Source organism: Ischnura elegans, chromosome 12, assembly GCF_921293095.1.
Source record: "Ischnura elegans chromosome 12, ioIscEleg1.1, whole genome shotgun sequence".
In the NCBI taxonomy this organism is placed as follows: Eukaryota; Metazoa; Arthropoda; class Insecta; order Odonata; family Coenagrionidae; genus Ischnura; species Ischnura elegans.
In genome coordinates this window covers 22,682,785-22,709,954 of record NC_060257.1, presented here as the reverse complement: position 1 = coordinate 22,709,954, position 27,170 = coordinate 22,682,785, and the positions used below count along the sequence as shown (strand labels likewise).

General features: G+C 35.8%; 1 protein-coding gene across 1 annotated transcript in view; it reads left to right on the top strand.

Moving 5' to 3' along the window:
• Nucleotides 1-27,170, top strand: part of LOC124169566 (thrombospondin type-1 domain-containing protein 4-like) — a 191,426-nt gene that overhangs the window by 143,783 nt on the left and 20,473 nt on the right. The window contains exons 3-4 of the mRNA XM_046548206.1: nucleotides 20,568-20,670; nucleotides 21,338-21,471. Of these exons, the coding sequence (XP_046404162.1) occupies nucleotides 20,568-20,670; nucleotides 21,338-21,471 (237 nt within the window). The remainder of the gene's footprint in view (nucleotides 1-20,567; nucleotides 20,671-21,337; nucleotides 21,472-27,170) is intronic.

Below are 27,170 nucleotides of genomic sequence, written 5' to 3'. Positions count from 1 at the left end.
AATAACCTTCATCAAAACTTATTAAACTTAACCAAAAGTTAACGAGGCAATTTTGAAAAGAAAAAAATTATATCTGAAATAAATACCTTCCAATATGTTACAATTTCCAAATATTAATTTTCCGCTTGACGAGCATAAATTTACATTATAGTAATATTGAAAGAACCACTTTTAGCGATAGGGGAGATTTAAGGGGAGCACTTAATTATAAGTTTACTCTTTCATCCTAACCTGCAGAGAATGGAGATGGTAAATTGTTGAATTTCTGCTAAAGTCATGGAGCCTAGTGGTTTGTTGGCTGCTTTGAAATTTAGTTATCTAATTTCTGAAAACAAATGTTGTGTATCATTGACCTATTTAAAAGGTTGAGGCTATCGCAACCAAGTACTACTAGCCTGATACTATTAACCCCATCTTCAAATTTCTGGTTCAAGCTATGCCTTTAGCGACGCCTCATCAGGTATTTATTGTAGGGATTACGAATTTTCCACGAATATCATGTTGGTGCTTGCCGCGTCAATTTTTACTAAGGGTCGTATATGCTGGTGAATAAGCCTAGGATCTTCTCCCTCACAGGGAATTTTATTGAAGATGTGTCATTTATCACTCATCTTAACCTCAAGAAGAGAACATAAGTGAAGGTAATTCAAACCAAGTGACGACAGAGTGAATTACATAAGGTGTGAATAAGGACATGTATCCTTTGGCGTGAATGAGGTGAAAAAATTGACGAGCGTCGGGCGCTCCTTTAGGTTGGGTCCACGTCTTTCAGTCGTAGAGTACCCTGATGACAGAGACCTGCTTTGATGGTTAGGGCCAGTGTTGTCTGTTCATGATTGATGTTCTGAGAGAGGAATATTCAGGAGCGAGCGATTTCTAGTGAAAAATACCTTAAAATATGCGTGAAACATCCTATGGAAGCTTCTCCGCCTATTTATGAACATAAAACCCTAGTTAAAGGAGCATCTACAAAGAGGAATGCAACGCCATGTACTCAGTAATAAGTTTTACTACCTTGCTTAGTATTCACCGTTAATAGCAGTACAAACATGGAAAATTTTCCCCATTATTCGCTCTTATTTTATTTATTATAATTATATTCTTGTCGATATAATCATTGGGAGACAATGAAATTTACGAAGTAAAAGTTTTATACCGCATTAATTACGAAATTATTACCTATATGAAACTTATGTATGAGTTAAATGGTAAATATTAAATGCCTAACTCAATGTACTTGATAATTTAGGTGTTGGTGATATGGTTATTTCAGTAATATCTTTCTGTCAGAACTGGGGTAAATTTACAGCAGTTATCGGTCAAGGGATATTGCAGTGTAGTTGCAGGCTAAAATGGCGTTTTAAAGCAGTAAAGCCGGCAATTTAAAGCAGTAATTAATTTCCTTTCCTTAAAATTCATCATAAAACGCTGGTTATAAATCACAAATAGAGCTGTTGACATTCATCTGTGGATAAAAAAGCCAAAATTTTGCATTCTTTTGCTCACTTAAGCGTACTATCACTTTCTCATAAATTGATTTAAAACTCAATGATTGTTATTGTTTCATTAAGTAAAAGGGTCAGTAGGTCTACCGAAGGAATCGAAGGTTTGGAGTGAAAATGTTATTTTTCTTCGTTGGGTTGACGTGGTCCCGTATGATTTCTCCTGGCTACCTCTAAGCCAGAAGGTTATCCATACGCATGATTTTTCATGGCAATGCATTAGTTTATCATCGCTTTTAACCCTACTGATATGAAATAATCGCGGTGATATCTCAAGTTTTGCCTCATCAGCGTAAAAGGGTTGATGGATATGGCGTGATGAGTCAACATGTCTTTTACATTTCACTAGAAGGAATCGTCTTCACAGTGATTTATTTCGGCAGGAGCCATCCGAAACGTCAACGCATCGCGGTGGAACGCTACCTCGGCAGTCCTCACTTTCTGGCCGTGAGAAATTTATCCTCGTAATATGCCTCTGGGATAGGATGGGAAACCACGAAAATTAATGAAGGAGCTTTTTCAGTACGGAACATTGTATGTTTGAGTTTGATTCCCAAACTACCACCTCTTTAGTAGATGAATCTAACTTCCTGCTCCCGGCCAAAACGAATTTTTACGCCATTTGATAATATCAGTTATGTTTGTCTGGTAGAGGTTAATTTACGGGGTCTTTCAGGAGGAATCTGCAATATTTCAGCGGGTTGCATGGGAAAAAAATTTAAGCATTTTTTGACCACATACATGGGGTCGAAACTTCTTAGGCTATGGTAACGCAAACGTTTTTTTGTATTCACTTTTTAGTTACTATGGAAACTTTTTTTTAATCCAGCCTTTTTTGACGTTTTAAAATGACGGCAATGCGTAATTGACGTACGGCTATCTCATTCAGTGGTGCCTTGAGGGGGGGTTTTGGGAGATAAACCCCCCCAGAGATCGGAGAATTTAAAAAATAATATTTTACTGTGAAATATTTTGTAACTAATATTAGGGGGACAGATGACTCACAAACAAAGCATCAAAATATTAACACAGACAAAAATCTCACCAATTCGAATCATTTATCTTAAAAATTTCTGGGGGAGGGCCCCCGCACCACTCGCTTATCCTGGCAGGTATTCCGTACCCCACAGATCTCACAGTACTAGTTGTACCTAAATCTTCCTCCTTAATTAAGCCTTAATTCCTAGATGCACCCTTGATATCATGTATACATAATTAGCATCTACATGCTAGCCCGTGAGCCGCCTAGAAAGGCGAGTGATGGGGGCAGTTAGGACACAAGCCGTTTACATATAAAAAGTATATTCTCAAAGAAAGAAAAGTAGGATAACGATCTATGCAAAGTCATACCAATATTTCAATAATATTAGGATCATGATGGTTTGGTCCTGCTAAGCCAAATAATTTATTTATATAATAATAGTATTAATAATTACTACTAATTATATAAGTAAAAATCCGTACAATCAACATTAAGGGCATTTTTTATATCTCAAATAGGCATGAATAAATTAGGAATCTCTTTAAGGCATTGCTTGTATTGGGATACCTCAAAATTAATTTCAATGTGAATTGAAGAAAATGAATTAACTGAGGCAGTGATATGAACCATAAATATTAATGTTAATATTTGTATTAATTATACTATCGAAAAATTCATCTGGATTTATTACACCATTTAGCCTTTTTTTACTCTTTTCATAAAGTATTACAACCTCTTATAATATCTAACCATTTAAGAAATAAATTTTGTTCTACACAGGTAAATGAGCGTTAGAATAGGGTCAAATTTGGCTTGGGAAAAATAGACATATTCGTAGAATTTATTGTTTTCATTGATTTATATTCCTTCTTTAGGTATATTACCTCTTCTAGGTAGAACAATTTTAATATTTCGAAAAATTAAAGGTGAAGTAAAGGTATGAACTCTAAATCAAAACATATGGAGAAGGAAGGTACAAGTTGACATTTTTTTGTAAAAAGGCTAAAGATTGGTTGCTATCCCATGATAATATAAATGCTCTTTTTGATGTGTTTGTGAATACATACATATTATTATATATTATTTTTTATATTTTTTTAATGAAGGGAGAAAAAAGAAATTTATTTTATTTTTTCCATAAATTATACTTTGTTGTTGTATATTGTAAGTTATTGTCAGGATTTATAATGATAATGTTTCAGAAAATTATGTATACATATTTTGTTTTCTGGCTTGCCTTGAATTTAATTTTTAAGGATGGTAGCTTCCATGCTGTTTTTTTTACCATTGAAGCTACTTAAAGCTCCTTTTCATTCTGTGTTAAAATAAAAAAAAGTGTACATGTTAAGTTTGGAGTAATAAACTCATTCATTCATTTTCCAGTAATATCTCTCACTATTGCCTTCTTGGCATTTAATTTGCTTGAGTACATATTTATGCCCAAACGGGAAGATGACTTAGCGTCATGAATCAACGCTTCAATCGCTGAAATTGTCATCACAGTGATTTGTGCCAGCGATGGCCATTCCGTGCGGCAACGCATCGCGGTGGTCCGTCCGCAACCTCGGTGGAGTCCTCCATCTTTTTCTAGCCGTGAGAAATCATTGCTGCCTCGGAGAGACGTGATTGAAAACCCTCATTCGTCGCACACGAATATATTTTCACGATTCCAGAAGACGCCTCCGTTGAACTGAGCACTTAGTTTCCCTATGCGTTGTCGTGCCGACGACGCAAGGGGGCGTGATGGATTTTAGCCTGTCCCAGTGTGCTTCCCTTCCCTGAAGACCACACATGCCTCTTCCATAGCACTCGCGTGTGGTGGCATGCGATGAGTCACAGTGCTTCATCTACTTGACACTTTCATTATAGCCATTTCAAATGGTGCGAAATGGAGCAGTAGGTTGGTGCATAACAGTGGTGGATCTATTGGGGCTATAGTCCCCCCCTTGGGCATATAATTTACACCACATTATTTAATATTAAGGTATTCTACCGATTAAGGTCGGTTTCCATGGAGTGCTTAAGAAGAATCCCCGGAGCCTCCCCTTCCATCATGCACTTCCCTCTTCAATTCACAATCAGCCTTTTTTGTCAAGAATTATGAATATAAGATTTGGTTCAATAGATAAATTTCATTATTTATCGAGAGTAGATTAAAGATAAAGGACTAGACAACTCTTACATATGATGGATAAATTATTATTTTTTTATTCTTTTTACAACTTTCAACGTATTAATATTTTATCATCTCTGAAACGTATTTTCCTGCAAGTCAATCTTTCAAATGAAAAATGTCCCTGAAATCAACGTTTTCCTATTTTACTACAAAATATTTTATTATTATTATCAAAGTATTCTATCGATTAAGGTCGGTTTCCATGGAGTGCTTAAGAAGAATTCCGATAGCCTCCCTTCCCATCTTGCACTTCCCTCTTCAATTCACATTAATACCTACTCTCTTTCATTCTACATAAAAATCCTATTCTTTTCCTTCGTCTCCCTCGTTTACCTAACATTCTACCCTCTAACACTGTTTTCCCATCTCCTCCTCCCTGAGAACTCACTCCATCTATAACTTTTCTCCTCCGTATCTCACCTAAAAGCTGCCTCTCCTTACCCATGTTCAGCACTTCATCGTCCCTCCTCCTTTCCGTCCACTTCACCTTCTCCATTCTTCGCCACACCCACATCTCGAAGGCCTCGAGTCTTCTCTCGTCATCCTTCCTAAGTGTCCACGTTTCTGACCCTGAAGCGCTACACTCCAGATCAGACTCTTGCTAAAATTTTCTTTAAATTCTTACAAAGCGAACCTCTCAGAAGCTCCTTCCTGTTCATTAACGCCTCCTTTACTAATGCAATTCTCATTAGAACTGTAATTTTTTCATTCCACAACTACTGCTGGTAGGTTAACCCTCAATTAGCCCCCCATTTTCCCTATTCTGGATCATATAAATGCCTTTTTTTGGAAATTGCTATTGCGGGTAAATTTTTCGGTGCTGATTCAATAGAATGTTTCAGGAATTGGGGAATTGGATGCAGTAATTGCTGTTATCTTTCAGAAAAACTTTGAACAATAAATAATACCTCGTAGCAATGGATTATTAATCGAAATGAAAACCTCGACTTTTCGGCAAAAATCGAAATGGGAATCAAAAGATGGATTAATCAAATAAAATGAGGGTTCTAATAAAACAGTTTGTACCGTAACATGTTTATTATTCATGCGAAAACACTCAAACTTACACATTCGAGAAGTGGAAAAAATCTACCTAGAAGATAATAGGTAAAAAATTAAAAAATCACGCCAATTCAATTTTTGGGGTCACCAAATGGAACCATTCCGCTTCAATATAATTTTTTAGAAAAACAAATAATTGAGATGATTGTTTATTAATCGAGGCTAGTCCTTCCAATTATACCAACCATAGAGCGAAGTTTTTCTCATGTGACGTATGACGTTATCATAGACCGATAATGACGCTGCTGATGTCAAGCGAAATTCTTAAGATCGAAGTTGGAAAATCGAGTTTGGATCAAGACTCGAAGATAAAGTTTCGATCTCGATTTCCTCGATATATGACTATTAAAACTTGATTTTCGATTTTAATCGAATTCCACTTTGCCATCACTTCTCCAGTAGTGCAGCTGCGTCACTTACTTCATCTTTCTTTTTCACCCCAGTTGACATCTTCAGGTATTAGCTGATTTTATGCAATGAATCGCAAGTCGAAAAAAAAGGTGTGCCAAAATTCTTCGCCAATGAATTAGGAAGGAGGGACTTCACTGTAAACCATCTTGGCCTTGAAATCTACCTTTTCCTCTTCCTTTTATATTTCATTCTGCCCCTTGTTCGGTTAAACTAACTATCTCTCTTTTTTATTACTATGCTTTAGCGCCTTACTTACTTCATCCTGACGCTTCCTGCCTCCTTTCTTTAGGGTTCCCATAAAAGACCTTATAATGGTGTCCTTCCCTCCTTTTTTTAGGGGCTTGGAGTAGTGGGTAAGCTCCTATCCTTGGAATAGGGCCAAACGTCTTGAAACACTTCGGTTTCCTTCGTCTTCTCATGAGATAAATTTCCCCTTGCCTGGTTGAAAGGATAATGTATTGTGAGATCTCCTAGTCGCCTAAGGCGGAGAGCGATATTAAAGCGTAGCTGGGCCGACCTTACTGTTGGCGTGATAAATTCTTCATAAGGTTTTGGAAGTGGTAATTGTTGGTGTCTGAAATTTGTTAATAATTAATTTATGTTGATGCCCTATTATTCAGATGTCCCTGCCTCCTGTACCTGTACCTAACCCAAAGCCATTGATCAAATATTGATTTCATGGTATTTCCCTCGACTATAGAAATTAATTACTAAGGATTGAACAAATATTAAAAATCGTACACATTTGATTCGATTTCTATTTACCTAAACGAATTCGTAGAAACGTTCTTGGTGTGCGTGTGATGTTTATCACGAAAGGATTGTCGTAGCCATGCATTCCACCTGAAAGTGTTGGGATAAGGCAGAAGAAGTGAAGTAAAAGTGAAAAAAATATCCTCTAAAATAGATAGTAGAATTTGGAATTACGGCGTGAGTTCTTTTATTCCTGGTATAATAGGATTTCGTTATCATATTAAATAATCATCATCTACTAATGTTGTTTGTTTGAGTTATTCTTGGTATGGATCGTTTTTCAAAATTATGCCGTAAATTTATGAATCACATATTTTATTTAATGGACTATATATATTTTTTCGCCGACAAATTAAAGATTTTCCAAGGCAACTGATTTTTGAACTTCAAAATTTGTCGAAAAACCTTCTTGAAATGTTCTTATTTAATCAGAGATTTATCTTCATGAATGAAGTCTTAGCCAACTCTGTAAATTGTCGAATCTGTAAACATTTTATGCCGTTTATTTGTGCCGGTTGGTTTTATTTGCTACCAAAAAAAGAATAAGAGTAATTCGGTAATATAACCGGGAGATTTTTATATTGATGTGACACCAGTGTGTTTCCAATGCTGGAGTTCACTCTAGATTGTGGTTCTCAAAGAAGGTACCAAACAAAATATGATTGCATCATAAAAATGACGACAATGAAGGCTATAAAACTTTAGTTAGAATAAAACAATATTTCATTATGTCCAAACTAATCCTGTGGCCTAACTCTGTCACATCAGCGTCAATTCATGTGATCAGCTTATTTTTATCCGAGAACAGTTTTCAGTTTTTAATCTGTCACTTTTTACTTGCCTCGCATCCTCAAATATCTCTCTGTCGTGGTATCCTGTTTTACTTCGCTTTAAGGCTGGGCCATAAGACGATCCAATTAATTCCACTTCCTCAGGTGATTTTAGTCCATTACTGCCGTCACTCTTCTGGGCATTAGGAATGCAGATTCCTTCCAAGGAATTCACTAACTCTCCACCTCTCCAGACTCCGTCAAACTGTCATGACGGTGCCAATGGAATGACAGCAATTTCCAACGAATTCCTCAAGTTCCTATGCAAAGACAGTGTTTTCCCTTTCTTAGTTCATTACCATTGAGTCAGCCTTGCTTATATTTGTTGGTTATGGATGCCAATTTTTTATTTTCTGCTGAGGGATGTTTTCGTATTTATCCATCGTAGTATTTAATTCGGAATCATATCCGTCTGTCGAGTATTTTCATTACTACCCTTGCCTTTTCAAAGTTTAATTTGTCTTATAGCGGAGGAGTTTCATCTGCAGATTTCTGCAATGTCTTGCCTATATTCTATTTTTGAATTATTTTTGACTCATTCTTTCTTTTTCAAGAATTCCTTTGTTTTTCCAGAAAGATAAGCCCTAATAACTTTCTTCGAATTACAAATAAATTACTATTATAGTCATGACGAAGCGTATTTTGTGTTTCAATCTTACAAAGATAAAAAAGAGAAATCGTAATGCTGAAGTTAATATTAGTATTCCGTCACCCCATCGTATATCTTGCAAATAAAATCGAATTGCTATTGTTATTAATTTTAGAAAAATACACTTAAAAAAATACAAAATTCAATTCGTTCTGTAGTCCATTTTCTTGGAATATTTTAGGCCTAATACTGAGAATGAAACCCAGAAAAAGGTAAATAGGAAAGTCGCTCATGTTTAGGAATTTAAAGACATCGAATTAAACATAATACGAACAATTTGCTTATGTTTTAGGCGTTATCAATCCAGTTCATTCAATAAAAGCAGTGGTTTGCAGTAACAGAAATCTAGACCATGATGTCCTATAAAGCATTTGATAGTGTTAAATTGTTAGAGCGGAGAAAGAGGTAAGACTGGTTTCGATGCGATAAATAGAGGAAGTAAAATAAGACCTCAAGTGATGAAAAGGCGAAGGAGAAAAATGTGCTGAGAGGGATTTTATATAGTTATTGGTCCCGTGAGAGTGATATAAACTTTTCGTATCGGTAGCCGTCGCCTCTACTTTTGCCTTTTTTCCCTTGTGCCATTTACCCCGAGTCTCGGCGACAATAAACAAGATAACTCTTAAATACTTCTTTCTTATCGGAATTCAGATAAGAGATTTTAAGAGAGCGCATAATATGTTCTCATCGCGCAAGGGAATATATTATATTACAACGAATTCAAATTTAAATCACGCGTAACTGCAGTGAGCACAATTTGAATTTTTATGCAACAGACGCCTGAAGGCGGTAGTAAAATTTAAGATGCATCTGTAGTGAATTATAATATTTAAGGGAAAATCAATCGAAGTTTTAATTACGTAGCCAACTTTGGCCGAAATTTTCTTTGCGAGTTTATTGCTTTTGCTAAACTATGAAATAAAATGTATTCTTAGCTCGATATCACCATTTGATCTTTACTTGGGAATGAAGGTTACGTTTTTAATGCGTTGCCATTTAGTCTTAAGAAACAATACTGTCTGTTACACATTGCGATCGCCTGACCTAATTACTTTTGTGGGTATTTTCTTGCAGTATCATTACACTTAGATTTTTAGACTATTCATCATCCGGCATTCATGGTGGTCGGACGTGTGTAGCTCTGTAGCCTAAAGCGTCTATACATGTGCCTTAAGTTGTCTGCATATTGTGATTAATACGTATCACGTAGCACTAATCAACAAACACTAACTATTTACGAACTCACAAAGTAATTTGAAATCTTCATGAAGTGCAACAAGTGTGAAGAGGATATTGTTGACGAGGAGTTCGTCAATTGTTACGGCTGCTCGTCAAGAATTCACTTCAACTGTGCCGGCATCAGAGAGTCGACATATAGGTCTATGTCCTCGAAGAAAAAAGAGGCTTGGAGATGTGTTACCTGTCGTTGTGCTGAGAATTCAAAGCAAAATGAGCAAAGCAGAAATCCACCAGCTGCATCCGTAGAGGCTCAGCCAGCTGAGGAACAACGAGAGAGCTGTTCCACTGATGCTGTTCTCACGAGGGAGGATGTACTACAAATTAAGAAGAGTCTTACCTTCCTCAGCCACGGCTATGATGAGTTTGTGAGTACCATAAATGCTTTTAAGAACACTGTGGGTGAGCTGAATAACACTATCAGTGACCTAAAAGAACAACTTAAACAGAAAGACACTCTTATTTGTGATCTCCAAAAGAAGGTTAACCGGTTGGAGCAAAAACAGCTAGAAAACCGCTTAGAAATTGTGGGTATTCCCTTGGGTGATAGTGATAGCAGTGAGCTCCTGACAGCTAAAGTTATCGATGTTGCCAAGGATGTTGGCGTTGTAATTGATAGCAGAACTATATCTGAGATTTTCGTCCTTCCTAAGGCTAAAACAAAGCTACAAAAAATCGTTGTTGAGTTTAACAGCAAAGTTGTGAGGAAATCTCTTTTAATCAACAGAACCTCCTTGAACAGCCCTGAGAATAGGAAAAAGTACTCTAATGCAAAAATATACATCAATGAAAGTCTAACTCCTTATCTCAAAAACTTGATGTGGCAAGTTAGGACTAGGGCTAAAGAACTTGATTTCAAATTTGTCTGGTATAGAAATGGTGGAATACTTGTCAAAAAAAACGAAACCAGCCGAATAATTAAAGTGGAAAATGAAAATGACCTATGTAAATTGATATAATATATATTTCAATTGATTATATTCCCGTTTCTTATTACTGATTTTGTTATTGTCATTAAGTATTTAACACTATAAGACACATTAAGTGTTCTATCTGTTTGCTGTTGAAATTGAAAGATCTTTTGGCATCATGGATCCATTGTCATCAATAGCTAGTGATGTTGAATGCAAATCCTATGAGAGCACTGGTGGTTTCTTGAATAATGTAAATTTGTTTAAAGGTTGTATTTTTTGTTCGTTGAATGTGAGGTCATTGAAGAAAGGTTGGGATGAAGTAAAAGTATTGCTCAATATGCTGAATAATAGGGGTCAGGTATTGGCATGTTTGTTGACTGAGGTCAATATAAAATCATCAGAAATGGGTCCTTACAACCTACTAGGTTTCAACTCTTTCCATAAACTGAGGGAAGAGCGAAAGGGTGGAGGTATGATTGTCTTTCTGAGGGAGGTCTTGCCTGCAACGGTAGTTGATTTCGAGTTGGACGAATGCGAGTCATTGATCTTGAAAATGGTTTATGATTCTAACACAGTGTTATTAGTATGTGTTTACAGACCACCACATTGTAAGAAGAAGGATTTCCTCATTAGTCTGGAATCCTTCCTCGAAAGTAGATCAGAAAACCAGATAATATTGATTGGTGACTTTAATTTGAATCTAAAATCGAAAAAAGATACTAATGTGGACGCATACAAAAATTTACTTGCATCCAATGGGCTCACTGCTTGTATCACAAAAAGCACTAGAATAGAAATAAAAAAACGTAAAGTGACAGCTTCATGCTTGGATCACATTAACGTTAAAGGTTTCCACTCAAAACTTGATGGTTTCATTATCAAAACAAAAATATCTGATCACTTTCCTGTTGGTGTTTTCATACACACAGATAAGAGCTTACCTGAAGATAAGGTTATGGGACAATCTACTCATCTTTGCGACCGGAGGGTAACACAATTAATAAACAGAATAAACTGGTCGACACTACTTACACTCAATGATTCTGACAGCATTTATCAGCAACTGTGCGAAAAGTTAAATCATGTTTATTCATTATCTAAAATCAGGCAACGGGAAAATATCGGTAATAATACATTTAAACTTCCGTGGATGAATAATGCTATTTATTCAGAAATACAGATAAGAGACACACTATTCAAAAAATACAAATCCAATACAACAAACAAAGTGCACAGAAATAATTACAGAACCCAAAGAAATAAGGTAACTTCCTTGATAAGGCGATCTAAAATCTCTTATGTTCGCTCTAATCTCGAAAGGAATAAAGACGACATTAGGAAGACTTGGCTACTGATCAATAGCCTTAGGGGTGTCACCAGTAAGAAAAGCATTGATATGCAAATAAAATCAAATTTTAAGAATATTAATTTAAACTATGTCTGCGAATCCTTTGCATCTCAATTCACTAATGACATACAAAAAATACTGCCCCAATGCTCACAACACATTCTCAACCCTGGTGCTAAAAAAATAATTCCATCTACCTTTTTATTGTTGCCAGCAACTCCAGCTGATATCCAAAGTATATTACAGCAATCAAAAAATAAATGCCCAGGGCACGATAATATAAGAATGATCGATCTCAGTTGTAAACATGACATCATTGCTGCAACAACCCACTGGATAAACAAAAGCATAACTGAAGGTAAATTACATAACGATTTAAAGTTAGCGGTAATCAGACCGATATATAAACAAGGAAAGAAAAACGACACAAACAATTATCGTCCCATTTCTATTCTACCCTCCTTGGATAAAGTCATAGAAAGATATTTTGCGGTACAATTAATTAACTTCATAGAAAAATTCAACATTATCACTAAACATCAATATGGGTACCAAAGAAATAAAAGTGCACGATCGCTTCTGGAGTACTTCAGTGAAGATGTACGGAAAAGCCTAAATAAGAACTGGTCCGTTCTCGCTGTATATATCGACTTCACTAAAGCTTTCGATACTATCGATATCAACATCCTTTTAAAAAAACTGGAACGATGTGGAATACGAGGAATACCGCTTACATGGTTAGAAAGCTATCTCACCAATAGGAAATTACTTGTAAAATTATTTGAACATAAGAGCACGATTAAATCTGTCACCTCTGGTGTGCCACAAGGCTCTATATTAGGGCCAATACTCTTCTGTATATATGTAAACGACATACCAGAATATATTAATCATTCTAAAATATATATGTATGCTGATGATATAGCGCTAGTTTCAATCAGCAAATCTTTTGAAATGGCTAAGGAAAAAATGCAACAGGATTTCTATGCGATACAGTGCTGGTGCCATGACAATAAATTAGTAATAAATGATAAGAAAACGGTAACCATGCAATTCCGAAATGCCAAGGCAACGAGAAAACTAATAAAATTAAGATTTCATACGCATTTATGCCTTCATACTGGTAACCCTGGCCATAAAAATAGTAACTGTCATTTATATTCCTGTTCATTTATTTCCCAAGTCAACTCCTTTAGATATTTAGGATTGACCGTAGACGAAAATTTTGACTTCAGTGAGCATATTAATCACTTGTGTAATAGACTTAGATGTATTTTGTACCAACTATATTGTGTGAAATATACCTTACCAATTAAATTTAAAAAAATGTTGTACTTAAGTCTCGGTGAAGCAGTACTCAGATATGGTTTAACGATCTGGGGCTCCACAAATAAAACCCTGTTGAGAAAGGTGGAAAAAATCCAAAACAATATGGTATTACAATTGGATCCAAGAGAAAGAAATGTCTTTAAAACTTACAAAAATCTAAACATGCTTCCAATACGCGATTTATTACACTACATATTAATAACGGACAACTATTTTAACAATAGCTACAAAACTGTAAGAAATGTAACACACGATATAGGACTCCGAAGTACTAGAATATATAATGTACCTAGTTTCATCAACGCTCACGGGAAAAGAACCTTGGAACACGTAGTTCCTAAATTGTTTAATACGCTACCACAAAATTTGCAATCAATAGAAAATATTTCTCTACTAAAAACGCGTCTGAGACATTGGTTACTAGGGAAATATAATGATACCGATATATGAGAATTATGTTTGCTTATGTGATAATACATTTATTTCTTTGTCTTGTAGGTATGTTAAAAATATGTTATGTTATGTACACATGTTAAAAATTTAATGACATTATACTACTAAAAATGTTAAACATTGTTTTGTTAAAAACTAATCAAAATTTATGGTTTAAACATGTATAAAGAAAGATACATATATTTTGTATTTATTTTGTCACATACATAATTTCTTTCTTCCAATACGAGAAATATCTCAAATGCAAACACGTTATATATTAAAAAAAAAAAGATTTTAATACATATATTCCTGTAATGTTAATGTGTATTTATGTATGTACTCTTGCTCCCTAATAATTTTATAATATGTTTTTGGCAATAGTGGAAACATTATTAGTGAGAATTCATGTTTGCTAATGTGATAATACATTTCTTTTCTTTTTTGCTTAAAGTTATAACCTTTTCTGCTACCATTTCTAATCTCTGCCATTAAATTTCTTATATTATAAAAAAGTCTATTGTTAAAACATATTATTACATTATATTGCTAAAAATTTTAAACATTGTTTTGTTAAAAATTAACCTAAATTTATGGTTTATACATGTATAAAGAAAGATACATATACTTTGTCTTTATTTTGTCATATATATTTTTTCTTTCTTCCAATACAAGAAATAACTCCAATGCAATCACGTTATATATAAAAAAAAATATTTAATACATATATTCCTGTAATGTTAATGTGTATTTATGTATGTACTCTTGCTTCCTAATAATTTTATAATATGTTTTTGGTAATAGTGGAAACATTATGAGATACACAATTTTAAAAGACAATGTACGACCACGAATAAAAAAAAACTAATAGGCACCTGCTGACAAGCCTTGAAAGGCTTAGCGGGACCTAGACTTTTTTTTTCACATTGTATTTTCTTGTAAATGACATTTCATCTTTGATTAATGTTATAAGTTTTTGTAAAATTTCTAATCTCTGCAATAAATATTATTATTATTAAGGATTATTGGCAATTGCATTTGAACCATTTTTAAGTAATAAACTTCTTCAGTTAGCAATGTTTTAGCTTAATCGCTCAAATTTCATTAATTATTCAGTTTGTAAATTTTGGTCCAAGGTTAGACCTTTTTTATACGTATCAGAGTGAGTCCAAACTTCTTTTTATTTCAGGTGATTAGAGTCAATTTCTGGGATTAATGTAAATGAAGACTGATGCTAGGCAATAAATATTATTTTCCAATGCCTTAAGAATTTTGTAGTATATTTTTTTGATGAGAATTGGAAGAATTTTTTGATGAAACAAAACAAGTAAAGTATTTACAAATAATATTACTTTGCCGTTCTGCTACCGTATCTTAAACAATGAAAGTATAAAAATTCAATCATAAGGAATATGAATAGAAACTCAAATACAATACATGCATATGATACATAAAATACAGTACACGTTCAAATGAGTTATTGTCAGCATAAATAGGCACATTTGGTTGACGTCATAATTTTTCATTTTTAGGTTTTGTTTATAGCATTACTTTTCTGCGAAAAAGTATACGGAAAAAATTGTTTTTCCAATTTGCATTTGTCATCGATTTTTTCGTAAAATATACTTTTTTCATTCTTATGTAATAGGGTGGTTTCCTATTATTTTTTTATTGCCTAAATCGAAAGATTATTACTCTTGGAGTACGCATTTCACGCTTTTAGAGTTTTAAATGACGATATCTATTTTTCGCGATTAAATGAAAAATGAAAATTTTCAAGCGCGCGTAAACGCGACGCGTAAGTATGAATGCCGGGAAATCTCTCCGTGTGACGTATTTCTGGTTCCCGCTGCCGCCCTGTGAGGTGACCTTGAGGCGAGTTGGGCACTGATACGACGCATGCTGCTAGCGGGTAGCTGAGTACCCTACTGGCGGGTAGCGCTTGGCTTAAATAAGGATTATTATTACCTTATCAAATGAAGAAAACTTTCCGACCTTAGCCAGTTTTAATAAGTGATTATTAAGACATGTTTCCCTGAGCTCTGTGCCTCATTCATGCATTAGTAACCTCAGATAATGTATAACTCCTATCTTCTCGTGTAGAAACTAGGTCCCTGTGACGTCACGTGGAGTGGCATCGCATGGGCGCCAATCTGGCCCTTTTCAAATGAGGATAAAAATGGACCATTGCCATTCGTCTAAACCGGTATTTCTAAAACCAAATAATTTGTATATTATGAATACAGTAATGCTGGGTAACGAATCGCAATCAATGCCTTTCGTTTTCTTTGATGAAGGAAACTGCCCTATTATATCCTAAAAATCAAAGTTCTGAACAATTTATATTAGTGAAATATTTGTGGTCCTTAACGGGCTTACTGTCTGTAAAAATAAGCAAGACACCCGTGTTTGAGGAACTCCAGCGTCTAAACGAAGAAATCAGTTTCTATGCAGCAAAAAGCATACAAAAGAGAATTTATTTATGCGTTGGATCATATACTTTTAAAACTATTTGGCTCCATAGCATTTCTAGTTTGAAGTGAGCAGAGATTTCTGTTATTTACAACAAATCAATCAATTTAGGTGGTGAGAGCAATTTGTTTCGAGATAACTGTTAGTATAAGATCTGGCTTTCTTAAGCCTGAGTCACACGATCATTTTTTTTTCGTCACGAAAGTGATCACTATCGAGATCACTTTTCCCGTCGCGAAAAGCAATCGCTCTAGTGATCATTTTTCTGAATCACACGGTCACTCCCGCCGTCGCTTTTCGCATCATTTCCAAAATCACAGCTCGTTGTCATAGGACCCACATCACGAAATTATATAGCGTGTTTGTTTGTTTATGTCGTTCCCACAATTGTCAAACGTTGCGCTGCAATCGCTTCATAAGGGAATGCGTTCCGATTGGCTGATATGGGGTTTTTGTGACAGTTTTAGCGATGGAAAAAGCGACCGGACGAGTGATGAAAAATAGCGATGGGAATCCTCATCGCGATCGCGATCGCGAAAAACAATTGCCGCCGACGATCATTTTGCGCAGTGATCGCGATAGTGATCACTTTCGCGACGAAAAAAAATGATCGTGTGATTCAGGCTTTATATCGAATTTGCGAGTTACTGGAACGAAAATGGGAAATATGGGAATATCAAGCGCCCATAGGTGGGCAACTTGATTTTACGCGCAAAAAAACGGGTACTTTTTTTGAGAAAAATTATGTGACAGAAATATTATGGAGCCGAAGAGTTTTAAAAGTACATGATCAAACGTAGAAATGAATTTTATTTTCTATGCTTTTTCTTGCATAGAAATAGATTGCTTCTTTAAGACGCTAGAGATCTTCAAACTCGGGTGCCTTGCTTTTTCAGGCAGTAGATATGAAATAATGTACCTTTATGTCTGGGATTTTTATTATTTTTATGTAGAACATCTTTAAAATATGGAATTTCTATTCCACTCACAAACAGCAGTAGGTGCCCTGGATATTATGGTTTCAGCTGGAAGATGGAGATCCGTTTGAAAGGAGTGAATTATTCTTGTCCATACGTCCGCTCTCCACTGACCGACTTCGATTTTATGCATCCGAAAGTCGTCTCCTTATTTTCTCGGACTCGGCGTGGAACAAACAGTCGTATGTTGTGAGTGCGTGCAGAGTAGATGCCAAAAAGAATTCGAGGACCCGTATTCCCAAGTCAGAGAATCTGGGTCTCCCTTCAGCGATGGCACGACCGACAAATTTCTGGGATGGCAAGTGAAACGGAATGAAAATGTTTCGTTTCGATCCGAAGGGAAACAAAAATACGAGGACCAGGTTTAGTTTTGTTCCCGCACGAAATTAAAGTCACCAAGCAGTTTAGTTTCGACCCGGGACGAAACTTTACTCCCGGGAACGAAACTAAATTAATCGAAACTCTGATGCTTTTTGTTAAGTTTCTATCCCAGAAGTTTAGTTTCTGGAATAGTTTTGACACATTACGTTTGACATACATATAGAGAGGTTAACATATTGTTACGGGTTCTGATTGAAAGTAGCTGTCAATACTTTAGAATACGGCAGCACTTTATTTAAAACACTTCAATCGACGATATCTTACCAGAACTCATTTACTTCAATTCAAAGAATCAATATAAACAAACTGCCCGTCACCCAGCGACGTCCACATCACACACAGGTGCCGCTACAATATTGAGCTTAAAAATCGAGGCCTGGGTTTAGTATTTAATAAAGTAAAATAACTTTGTTTTATTCCACACTTTATTTTAAATAGCACGACCCGGGTTTCAACTTCTAGTGTTATCAAAGTTATTTTATTTTATTCAATAATGAAGAAATTCAACAAAATAACGCCTGAGACTGTGTTATAAGTCTAGGTATAGTTTCACTTCCACACGAATTTAAAATCATCAAGGAGTTTTTATCCCCGGAAACGAAGCTAAATTAATCGAAAATCTGCTGCTCATAGTTTAGTTTCGATCCCAGAAGTTCAGTGGAGGAGGGTACGAGGGAGTAGTTACGACCCATTACGTTTAGCATACGTGTAGAGGGGTTAAAACATCGAGCTTAAAAATCGAATGGCCAGTTTGCGTTCACCGATCTCCTGCCTGTGGTAAAAATATGAGTGCTCCATCCATCTAATGGCGGTAGGCCGAACCTCTACTTCATTCAACAACATTTCGTACTCAGAGCTTGGGTCGAAACTAAACCGTTCGAAGGTGAATCACGTGTTCCCTTCAGTGCGAAACATTATCTACGCTTCGTTTCGTCCCAGAGTTTTTGCTAAGTTTCGGCCCGAAGTAGTTTTGACACCGATTTGGTTTCAACCCTGAGCTTAGCTCCGCGAGTTTAATTAATTTTCATTTCGTTTCTACATTTCGTTTCTATAAAATATTCCTTGGTGACAGCATTAGATTTTCACTCATGAATAACAAATTTACCTATGTAATAACAAAGTAAGACAATGAAAAAGCACCTATAGTAAAAATAATATATTAATTTTAATATTTTTCAAGCAGCAATTGAAAATTGAGCCAAATAACCCAATTTCTAAATTCTAACACTCCATAAAATGCATGAATTCTAATATCATACAACTAGCAATGAACATTGATCCTATTAACCCAATTTCAAACTCTCCCTAATAAAACACTACTTAATTAACCAATATATGATTAACAATTATTCCTAAATAATTTCTCATTTCCAGGGAGATTTTAATAGTAAAAGTTGATAAACCTATTAAAGGCATCGAAATATGTAGTTCTCCTGTAGCGTACAAAACTGCATTACAATTTCGCGTTAACTCATTATGGTGACGAACTGATATATCTGCGCGTGTGTCGAGGATGGATCCGAAAAAAAATATCGCTGCTCGCACGAAGGAAGAACGGGCAAAATGCTGAACAATTCCCGACTTCACAATGGTTTTACTGATACTTGGTTCAGGCTGTGCCCAATGTGCGACTCCTGCGGCATTCCGCGTTGGAATGGCCAGTCTCAAAGTCGCCAAATTTGAAATTTTGGGTACGATTGTATTTTTTTGATGTTCGTGTCTCTGAAAGTTCCTGAGGCGAATGTTAGTTTTTAGAGGACTTGCTGTGATGATGATTTCAGACCTCCTGCAGTGGAATTTCGGTACAATTCATCCGATATTCGATTATTCCAGCCTCAGTCGCGGCGGGATAATGTCCTCACCTTCTGTATCGCTGGATAATGTCCATCGCGGATTCGAATCCAGCCTGGTTAAGTTGCCGTTATTTGATACATGGATTTTCTTTTACGCGTACTTTTTAATGTTATAATCCCAATTTAAATGCCTTTAAAGTTGCTGTTGATATTATTATAAACGAAATATAAATGAAACTACAAATGTAAGATCTAAGGCTGCAATGGGCTAGCTCACAAATATTTTTTCTATCGTCTTTTGTAACATATTTATAAGTATAAAAAGAGACCCATATTTTCCATTTTTTTATCCGTCGACTACTTTTTAGTCTAACTGGATATTCATTACAAAATTAAGTATTTCTCGATGGAGTTTGTATGATTAATATGGTAGAATTACTTTCTATTGTTGAGGAAACAAATATCATTTACTATTAACGCCAATTACGATAGTTGATGACCTACTAATTAACACTCGGGTAATTGATATCATCAGTTCAATACCGTCAATAGGTGAACCTGCATAGCATATGAATTAATGGGAAAATATTACCGTTTAATTCCACCCTATTTCATACGCGTATAGGTCAATGAAACAGATTATCAGTATGAATTCACCTGTACCTGCCCTGATGGGGAGAATTTTCCTCACGGAGAATACTAACACAATTACCATTTTTGCATGGGTTTACTAAAGATAATGTATGTAGCCTGATTAATATACGGTTTATCTATGTTCAAAATAGCAAATTAAGGCACAACAGGACTTTTAATATTATGAGAATTATAACAGTTTTTTCTAAAAATGCAGCTTTAATAAGAATTTGTAATTCCCTTAATACATCGTGTGACAACCAGAATTTATTTGAGTACAGAAAGAAATTTTGAATGGAGGAGAAGAAGATTTAGTTTAAAACAAACTTCAATAAAATTAAAGTGAATAAAACAATGTATGTTTATGACCAGTCTGAGAGAATTTGTATTTATGATTGTTTTTACTATTCATCGTGTAATAATATTTATATGTTGGGTGTACGTTAAATACAACATATAAATTTAAACAAAGAATAGAGCCTACTAAGCATGATACTGGGCGATGGACTGCAGTATTCATCGTTACAATAAAATACAAGTTTTGTTTTAGTTATATCGACATAAATTTTTGTTATTTTTTACGATAAAAGCTTAGCTAGGAATTGGTAATCTCAAATCTTGTGTTCCAAAGCTTTCGTTCGTGCAATGCATTTAAATAATGCTGAATTTTTTATCATCTATTTTCAGACTTGCCCTCCGGGAACCAAGGATTTTAGAACTGTACAGTGCGAGCGGTTTAATGGAAAACTCTTCATGGGCCGCTTCTACCGATGGGAACCTTTCTTGGATGGTGAGTAAACATAAGAAAATTTGGCATTTCTATTTTAATAAAGGTTGGGTGCCCGTCTTAGAATTTATAAAATATTCAAAATTAAGTCCAACGCTATTCGATTCAGCTGGTGCAACATAACTGTTAAAAAATCTTTTAAATACTTATTTCAAGAAATTTAATCTTAGGACATTTCAACCTAAACAGCACTAAATTGCATTTTTTCTCATTTTTATGACGTTTGTAATCCGTAACACTGGTGGTATGAAACTTAATGAAAAATATGTTAAAGTTACACGAATTTTTGGAGAAGTCAGCTTCTTTGTTACCATAACTGCTTGATGATGAGTGGCGACCTTTTGCATTGTTACTCAGTGAATTGGTTTCCAGTTTATTCCTTGTGCTATCTTTAATGCCCAAATAATGATCCTTTATGTAGTAACTATTACGTGAAAAATTATAAATAACTTGTAAACCAATTCATTATTTTCTGCAGGTTCTCACTTAAAGATATCTATCTGGCCTCGTTCCATATTTAATCAGCCACGGGAGTTTAAAAATTTCGAAATTTCTTTCTGCTATATCGTTTGTGAGTGTTTTTTAGTATCTACTTGTACAGCTGTCTCATACCAATCCATCAAATATGAATTCTCATTGGGGCCTCTATTTTTTCATGTTCACCGCGAAGCACCCAACAAGTGTGAACTGAACTGTCGCGCCGTGGGATTCCGTTTCTACGCCACGCTGAACAAAACTGCGGTGGACGGAACGCCGTGCAGGAAGGACGCGCAGGATTGGATTTGCGTCAGCGGCATGTGCAAGGTAGGAAAACCGCCCCCAAATCTTCTAAATTTTCAGTACTGCTGCAGGGTTTTTTTTAATACTTAGGGTAAGCCCCACCAAGATCCTGGCGTGTTCATTGTTTTTAATATCGCTTTAATGAAGCTGCACTTCAGATTTGTAAGATACTGTGTTAAATTGTGTAACGAAACCAAAGAATAATATGCATTAAAGGAGAAGCTATATTTTCAACGAAACCGATTGCGGCGCCACTTCGATGGTAAGAAAAATTCGTTGTTCCGTAGTGGATTTGGGATATGGAGGAATCCGTGGCTACTGTGATTGTTGTATTGCTTGGCGGCAAATGGCGGATTTTTGTAGTTTTATGTGTAGGAATTAAGTAATACCATAGAGTAAGAATACTGTATTACCATAGAGTAAGTTATTACCATAGAGTAAGTATACTTACTCTATGGTAATTTCTTATGACAGTGTAAAATGGGCAAAATGTCTAGTTTTATCCCTTTTGGTTCACGTGGCACGTAGCTGCAAATAAATAGGGCAAACTTTCCGAAGTGAAGACTAAAAGTTTGTTGAGGGCTAACGTAAGTACGTTTTGTCCGGCGCTTACCGCATGGTAGCACATTATCTTTGTTGGAGATATTTTAATGCATCCATTTTTTAAATTTCATTTATTGAAGCATAATTTTACTGAATTCATCTATATAATATGGTGGTCTTTTATGTTATACATTTTTAGTGAGTGTAACGCATTTTTAATCTCGTGCGATATGAAAATTTCCCACATTGTTTTATTTTATATTTAGCTTCTGTTGGAAGTTAAAATATTACAGAAATTAAAGTTACATATAATTTTCTGAGTTAGTAGCCTCACATGGACTGAATTTTATTGATTGTTGAAGGACTGCAGGTTGACGTTCGGCTTATTAGCTTTCATGAATCCATGCGGTCGTTTATTACTCACGATAAAGGGGAATATCCAACCCGATCTTATGAAAAATTCATGAGTATTTATTTTTGGCACTAAGTTGTTTCGGGGATATATAATTCTTCGATAATATGATGATTTTGCAGCGTCGAGGAATATTTAATTTTCCCTCTACGATCCGACTTTAGCACTTTCTTCGGAATTGAGTCGTTCGAGAGCTTTCGCGAGGTGATACAGCGAATCTTTTAGTGTCGCATTGACCCCTTTTTTTTACGCGTTCGCCAATGTCTTCCCGAGGTCGTAGTCGTGGAAGTGAACAGCTCTTCTTCCCTCCGCCAAATGCTGACTGTTCCCCTTTTTGCCAAACGCATGACCTCTGCGGGAGGAAATTATATCGTTTGCAGTGATCCTCTCTCTCTGTCTCTCATGCTTTCAAATGAGCAAATTATCCCGGGGGCAGTGGTGGTTGCAAGAAAAGGTCGCGGCCGTTTGGTTAGGTATACGGTGCGTACTTAGCGGGAATAAGAATTGTTATCGCTCTCGGTTTTTCTGTTACTCCACCCCGAAGTATCGTGCTAAAGGAAGGGCAAGAAATTGGGCCCGGAACGAAAGTAACCCTTCCAAAGGTCAAAGGGAATGACCGAAATGGGGTATCGTGGAGGCCATGATACTAGAACACATATGTAAAGGTATCGATAATGATTAACGTGTCGGAGTATAGGTCTAAGAATGATATCTAAAATTGATTGCATAGGAGTCAATATATTATTTATATCTTCTTCAGGGCTATGAACAATAATGGTTATATTAAATTGATACATGAAGGAATTAAATATTACTATAATGTTTTCTTCAATCAGAGAATAAAAAAATATAAAAAGAATTCAATTATACACGAATTAAAAAAAGAGAAGAAAAATTTGATATGCTTACCTCATTTGTAAAGATTGTTTTTACTGATTGTGATTAAGCTGTTACAATATAATTGGATTTACATAAAGATATTCTCTTTACCTGATTACCTGTAACGCTATACCTTATATTAATTACTAATACAGATTTATTAACCTACATTTTACAAAGAAAGATCATAAATTTGATTTAAAAATCTTAAGTGACTTTTGTAGCATAATGTAACTTCATATAATAACTTTATGGCACCAAAAAATTTTCATTAAGTACAATATTGAATCAGTATGAAGTGACAGTTTATCGAAGTGCGGCTGCACCGTAGGTGTTCCAAGTTGCCAAATGTACGATAGCTTTTTGTGGCAAAATTGATTTTTTTAATCCATCTGATTGAAAGAAACTTAAAAATATACAAGCTAGGTTATTTTTCTGATTGTGGCACTGTTATTAAAAAAGGGTGTACATTAAAATTTATAACGTACAATTTTTTGGCAACAAGTCTATTGAGCCACAGTTATAAGTATAATCTGATGCACTTCACTTACAATCTTGATTTCTCTGCTATTGTCAACGTCCATGGCTCATTGCCATAAAAATGTATACTCATGTAAAGGTATGCGTTAGATTTGTGTTAGGATTTTCTGTACGGAAATTGCCCTTGAGCACTTGGATATATGAGTGGGTTGGAAGCCAAATGGGTACAAGTGATTTTTTTCTCAACAGCTAGGTAAAGTTAATTGTTAGAATAAATACACAAAAACAAGGTAGCCAAGGGAAACGAGTGAGTCTCTGCTCTGTGCTGACATCGAGTGGAAAATAAAATGCACTGCTAAGTATCTAATTGCTCTCGTTTGTTTTCTGTACCTAGCTCTGCATAGAAAAAGAGAAATCACTTGTACCCCTTAGCTTCCAACCCACTCATACGTGCTGTATCAAAACTTAACTCATCTCAATAGCGCCTAAGCATCATGACTCTCTGACTGGTCATTATTTTATTTAGAGAAAAATATATCCGATTGAATTTGGGTGCAATTTTCGATCATTCTCAATTTAAATTTATTTACGGATTAGTGTTTTCTACGTAGAAGTAGCCGCAATGAAACTTATTGAAATACTAAATGTATTGTTAATGAGTTTAGCCCATCAGCATGTCTCGGGCATAAGTATAGGTATTATCAATCAAACAGATTTTTTAGAAAGAGAAAATCGACTTCCTAAATGTTGGGAGGAAAAGTTATAATAGAAGCAAAAAGACCAAAAAAATAAAACATGAAACCTTTTTCTTTAAGAAAGAGCTTGGGCCTGTCCCACGTGTCTAGACCCAATGTGTTGTTGCACGTAAATGTCAGGATTGTAGGAATGTGCCAATGACATTCACTACATTAAGTAGTAATGGAAATCTGATTTATTTTAATTACGGTAAATATTTAAATCGTGAATTTATGTAGAAGTAATTGGCTACGCTCAATAACGTTGTGAACAGTTTTTTGAAAGAGAAAATTGAATACCTAAACGTGGTATGAGAAGTTATAATAGAAGGACAAAGCTTAAGAAAAACACATGGAACCATTTTCTTTAAAAGAAATACTAAACACGAAATTAAAACTTTCACTTGAAAATAACCAATAAAGGGAACAAATAAACACAATATAACGGCAGCAGATGAAAAAAGAATGGTGTTAAAGATTTTTCGCTATAGTCTCTGCAATAAAGTGTTAAGTATAGAAAAACATGGTGAGAAATAAAGAAAATAGATACTGTTAGAATTATCGATCAGATAAGCATGATAAGAAAGGCCAAGTTTGAAAGATAATGACAAAATATAACGCAGCGCCGCTGCGGAACCGTAACTCCAACGGCGTAGCTAAATTCATAAAACCATACGAAGGTTAAGGAAGGTCTTGGGCATGTCCCGCATGTGTGGACCCAATTTGTTGTTGCACATAAATGTCAGGTTCGTAGCAACGGGCCAGAATCTAAGATACTGTGGGCGACGGAAAATGTCGAAGTGGGAAAGTTACATTGAGCGCAAAGTGAACGACGCAGGACAAAATATAGAGGAGATAACGGGAGTTGCGACGTAGGATAGGACGAGAAGGCGTGGGGGTCAGATAGGGGTGGCCCTTACTTGCTACGTAACGCCCCCAATATCTCTTTAAGAGGGGCACTCAGTCGGATCACGAGGGGTTGGTCGAGTCAGCATGGGGGTTGGTTAGACTGTGTATATACCCATATGTATATACGTTAGGTTTTTGTGAGGAGGGGTTACTGACTCTCAAAGCTTGCGGGAGTCGGGGGGGAATTGGAAAAAAAATCAACTCGGGGGTTTGGAAGGAAGAAACAGTGGGCGATGGATAAGGACCTCTAATGGCTTTGTATTGCCCTTCCTTTTATGAGAGCCGCCTGCGGAGAAGGCTGTGGGGAAAGGCTAGATGGGGGGCCCTTATTTTTTTTCTCCCTTTTCAGCGTTCGTTGTGAGAGATTGAAGCTGGATGTGAGTTTGATGGGTGATTAGCCGTTTGAAATATTTGGCGGGGTAGGTGGTGGAGCTTCCTACGATGTTCCGAGTTCGGTAGCAGCCTTCCAGAATGGATCTTCAAGGCCTAGTACATAATACGACGCGTTTATTTTCAATGAGGTCGATGCATCTATCTACTCAAATTTCATCGTTCTATGTTAGGAGATCCTAACCTTTTAAATTAGGTCCTTTTGGTATGGTATGGTATTTGGAGGAGGCGACCGACAGGTGAGGGCATTTGCGCCACAAGGGAAGGGTATGTAAGGAAGGATGGAGAGAAACCCGGCGTCGGCATTAGCCTGCTCTTAACGAAAGGCGCCAAGGGGACCACAGCTTAACGTCCCATCCGACAGACGGAGTGTTAAACTTGAAATGTCCTCCACACAACATTCAAGCAGGGATCGGGCTGTCTCCGAAAATTCTCTGCCACTGCCGGGATTTGAACCCGGGCCCATTGGGTCCTAGGTCCTTTTCTTGCAATCTGGATTTTCTAAATTGATGGAAGATGATCACAGACTCACGTAGTTATTCAACCTCAATAAACCAGACAACTTTTTCCGGAGATATATCGTGGAACAACATATTTAATGGTACAGAAATAATACGTATAGTCCACTTATTTTTAATTACACAAACTATACTACAGGTCCAAGATAAAAACGCTAATGGTAATTTCCACAATATTTAATGTCATTTAATATTATGTCAACACCTTGAAAATACGCAAAGTGTTGAAACCATATGGTCTGTCGTTGAGTGTGGAAATTACCATTATAAACGAGTGTGGAAATTACCATTTGTGTTTTTATCATGAGGATAGCGAACTTCCACAAAATCAAGCCTGAAACGATTTTATACGTATGTGCTACAGGTGTTTCGATGACTGAGTACGTGATCATGATTGCAAGCTAATCGAATCTCATGTAGAAGAGTTTTTGCTGTTAAAAATAAGTGAGCGGTACGATATCTTTACATGTCATTCAATTCGAAGATTGGTATTGCATTGGTGAGAGCTGAGCTCACACTAAACCAAAACAGTGACGTCCTGGCAAAATTAGCAGTGCCGGAACGCACTTTCTGTAATTTTTTTTAGAAGTGAAATATTATTGTATGTGTTTTGTTTATTAAAAGTTAATATTTACATTAAAAAAATACTTTTTGCTTTGGTTACAAATGTAAACATTAGAAATTTTGAGGCAACTAAATTGATGAAAGTGATATTCGACTATTATGTCTTTTTTGAACCAGTGTCTTTTGTTAACGACGTTCCGGCACCATAACACCACAAGCGAATGAATCTTCACAGGACGCAAAAATAGCGTGCAGAGGTTCGCATAGATTGACTTAGTGTCGCTATTATGAAGA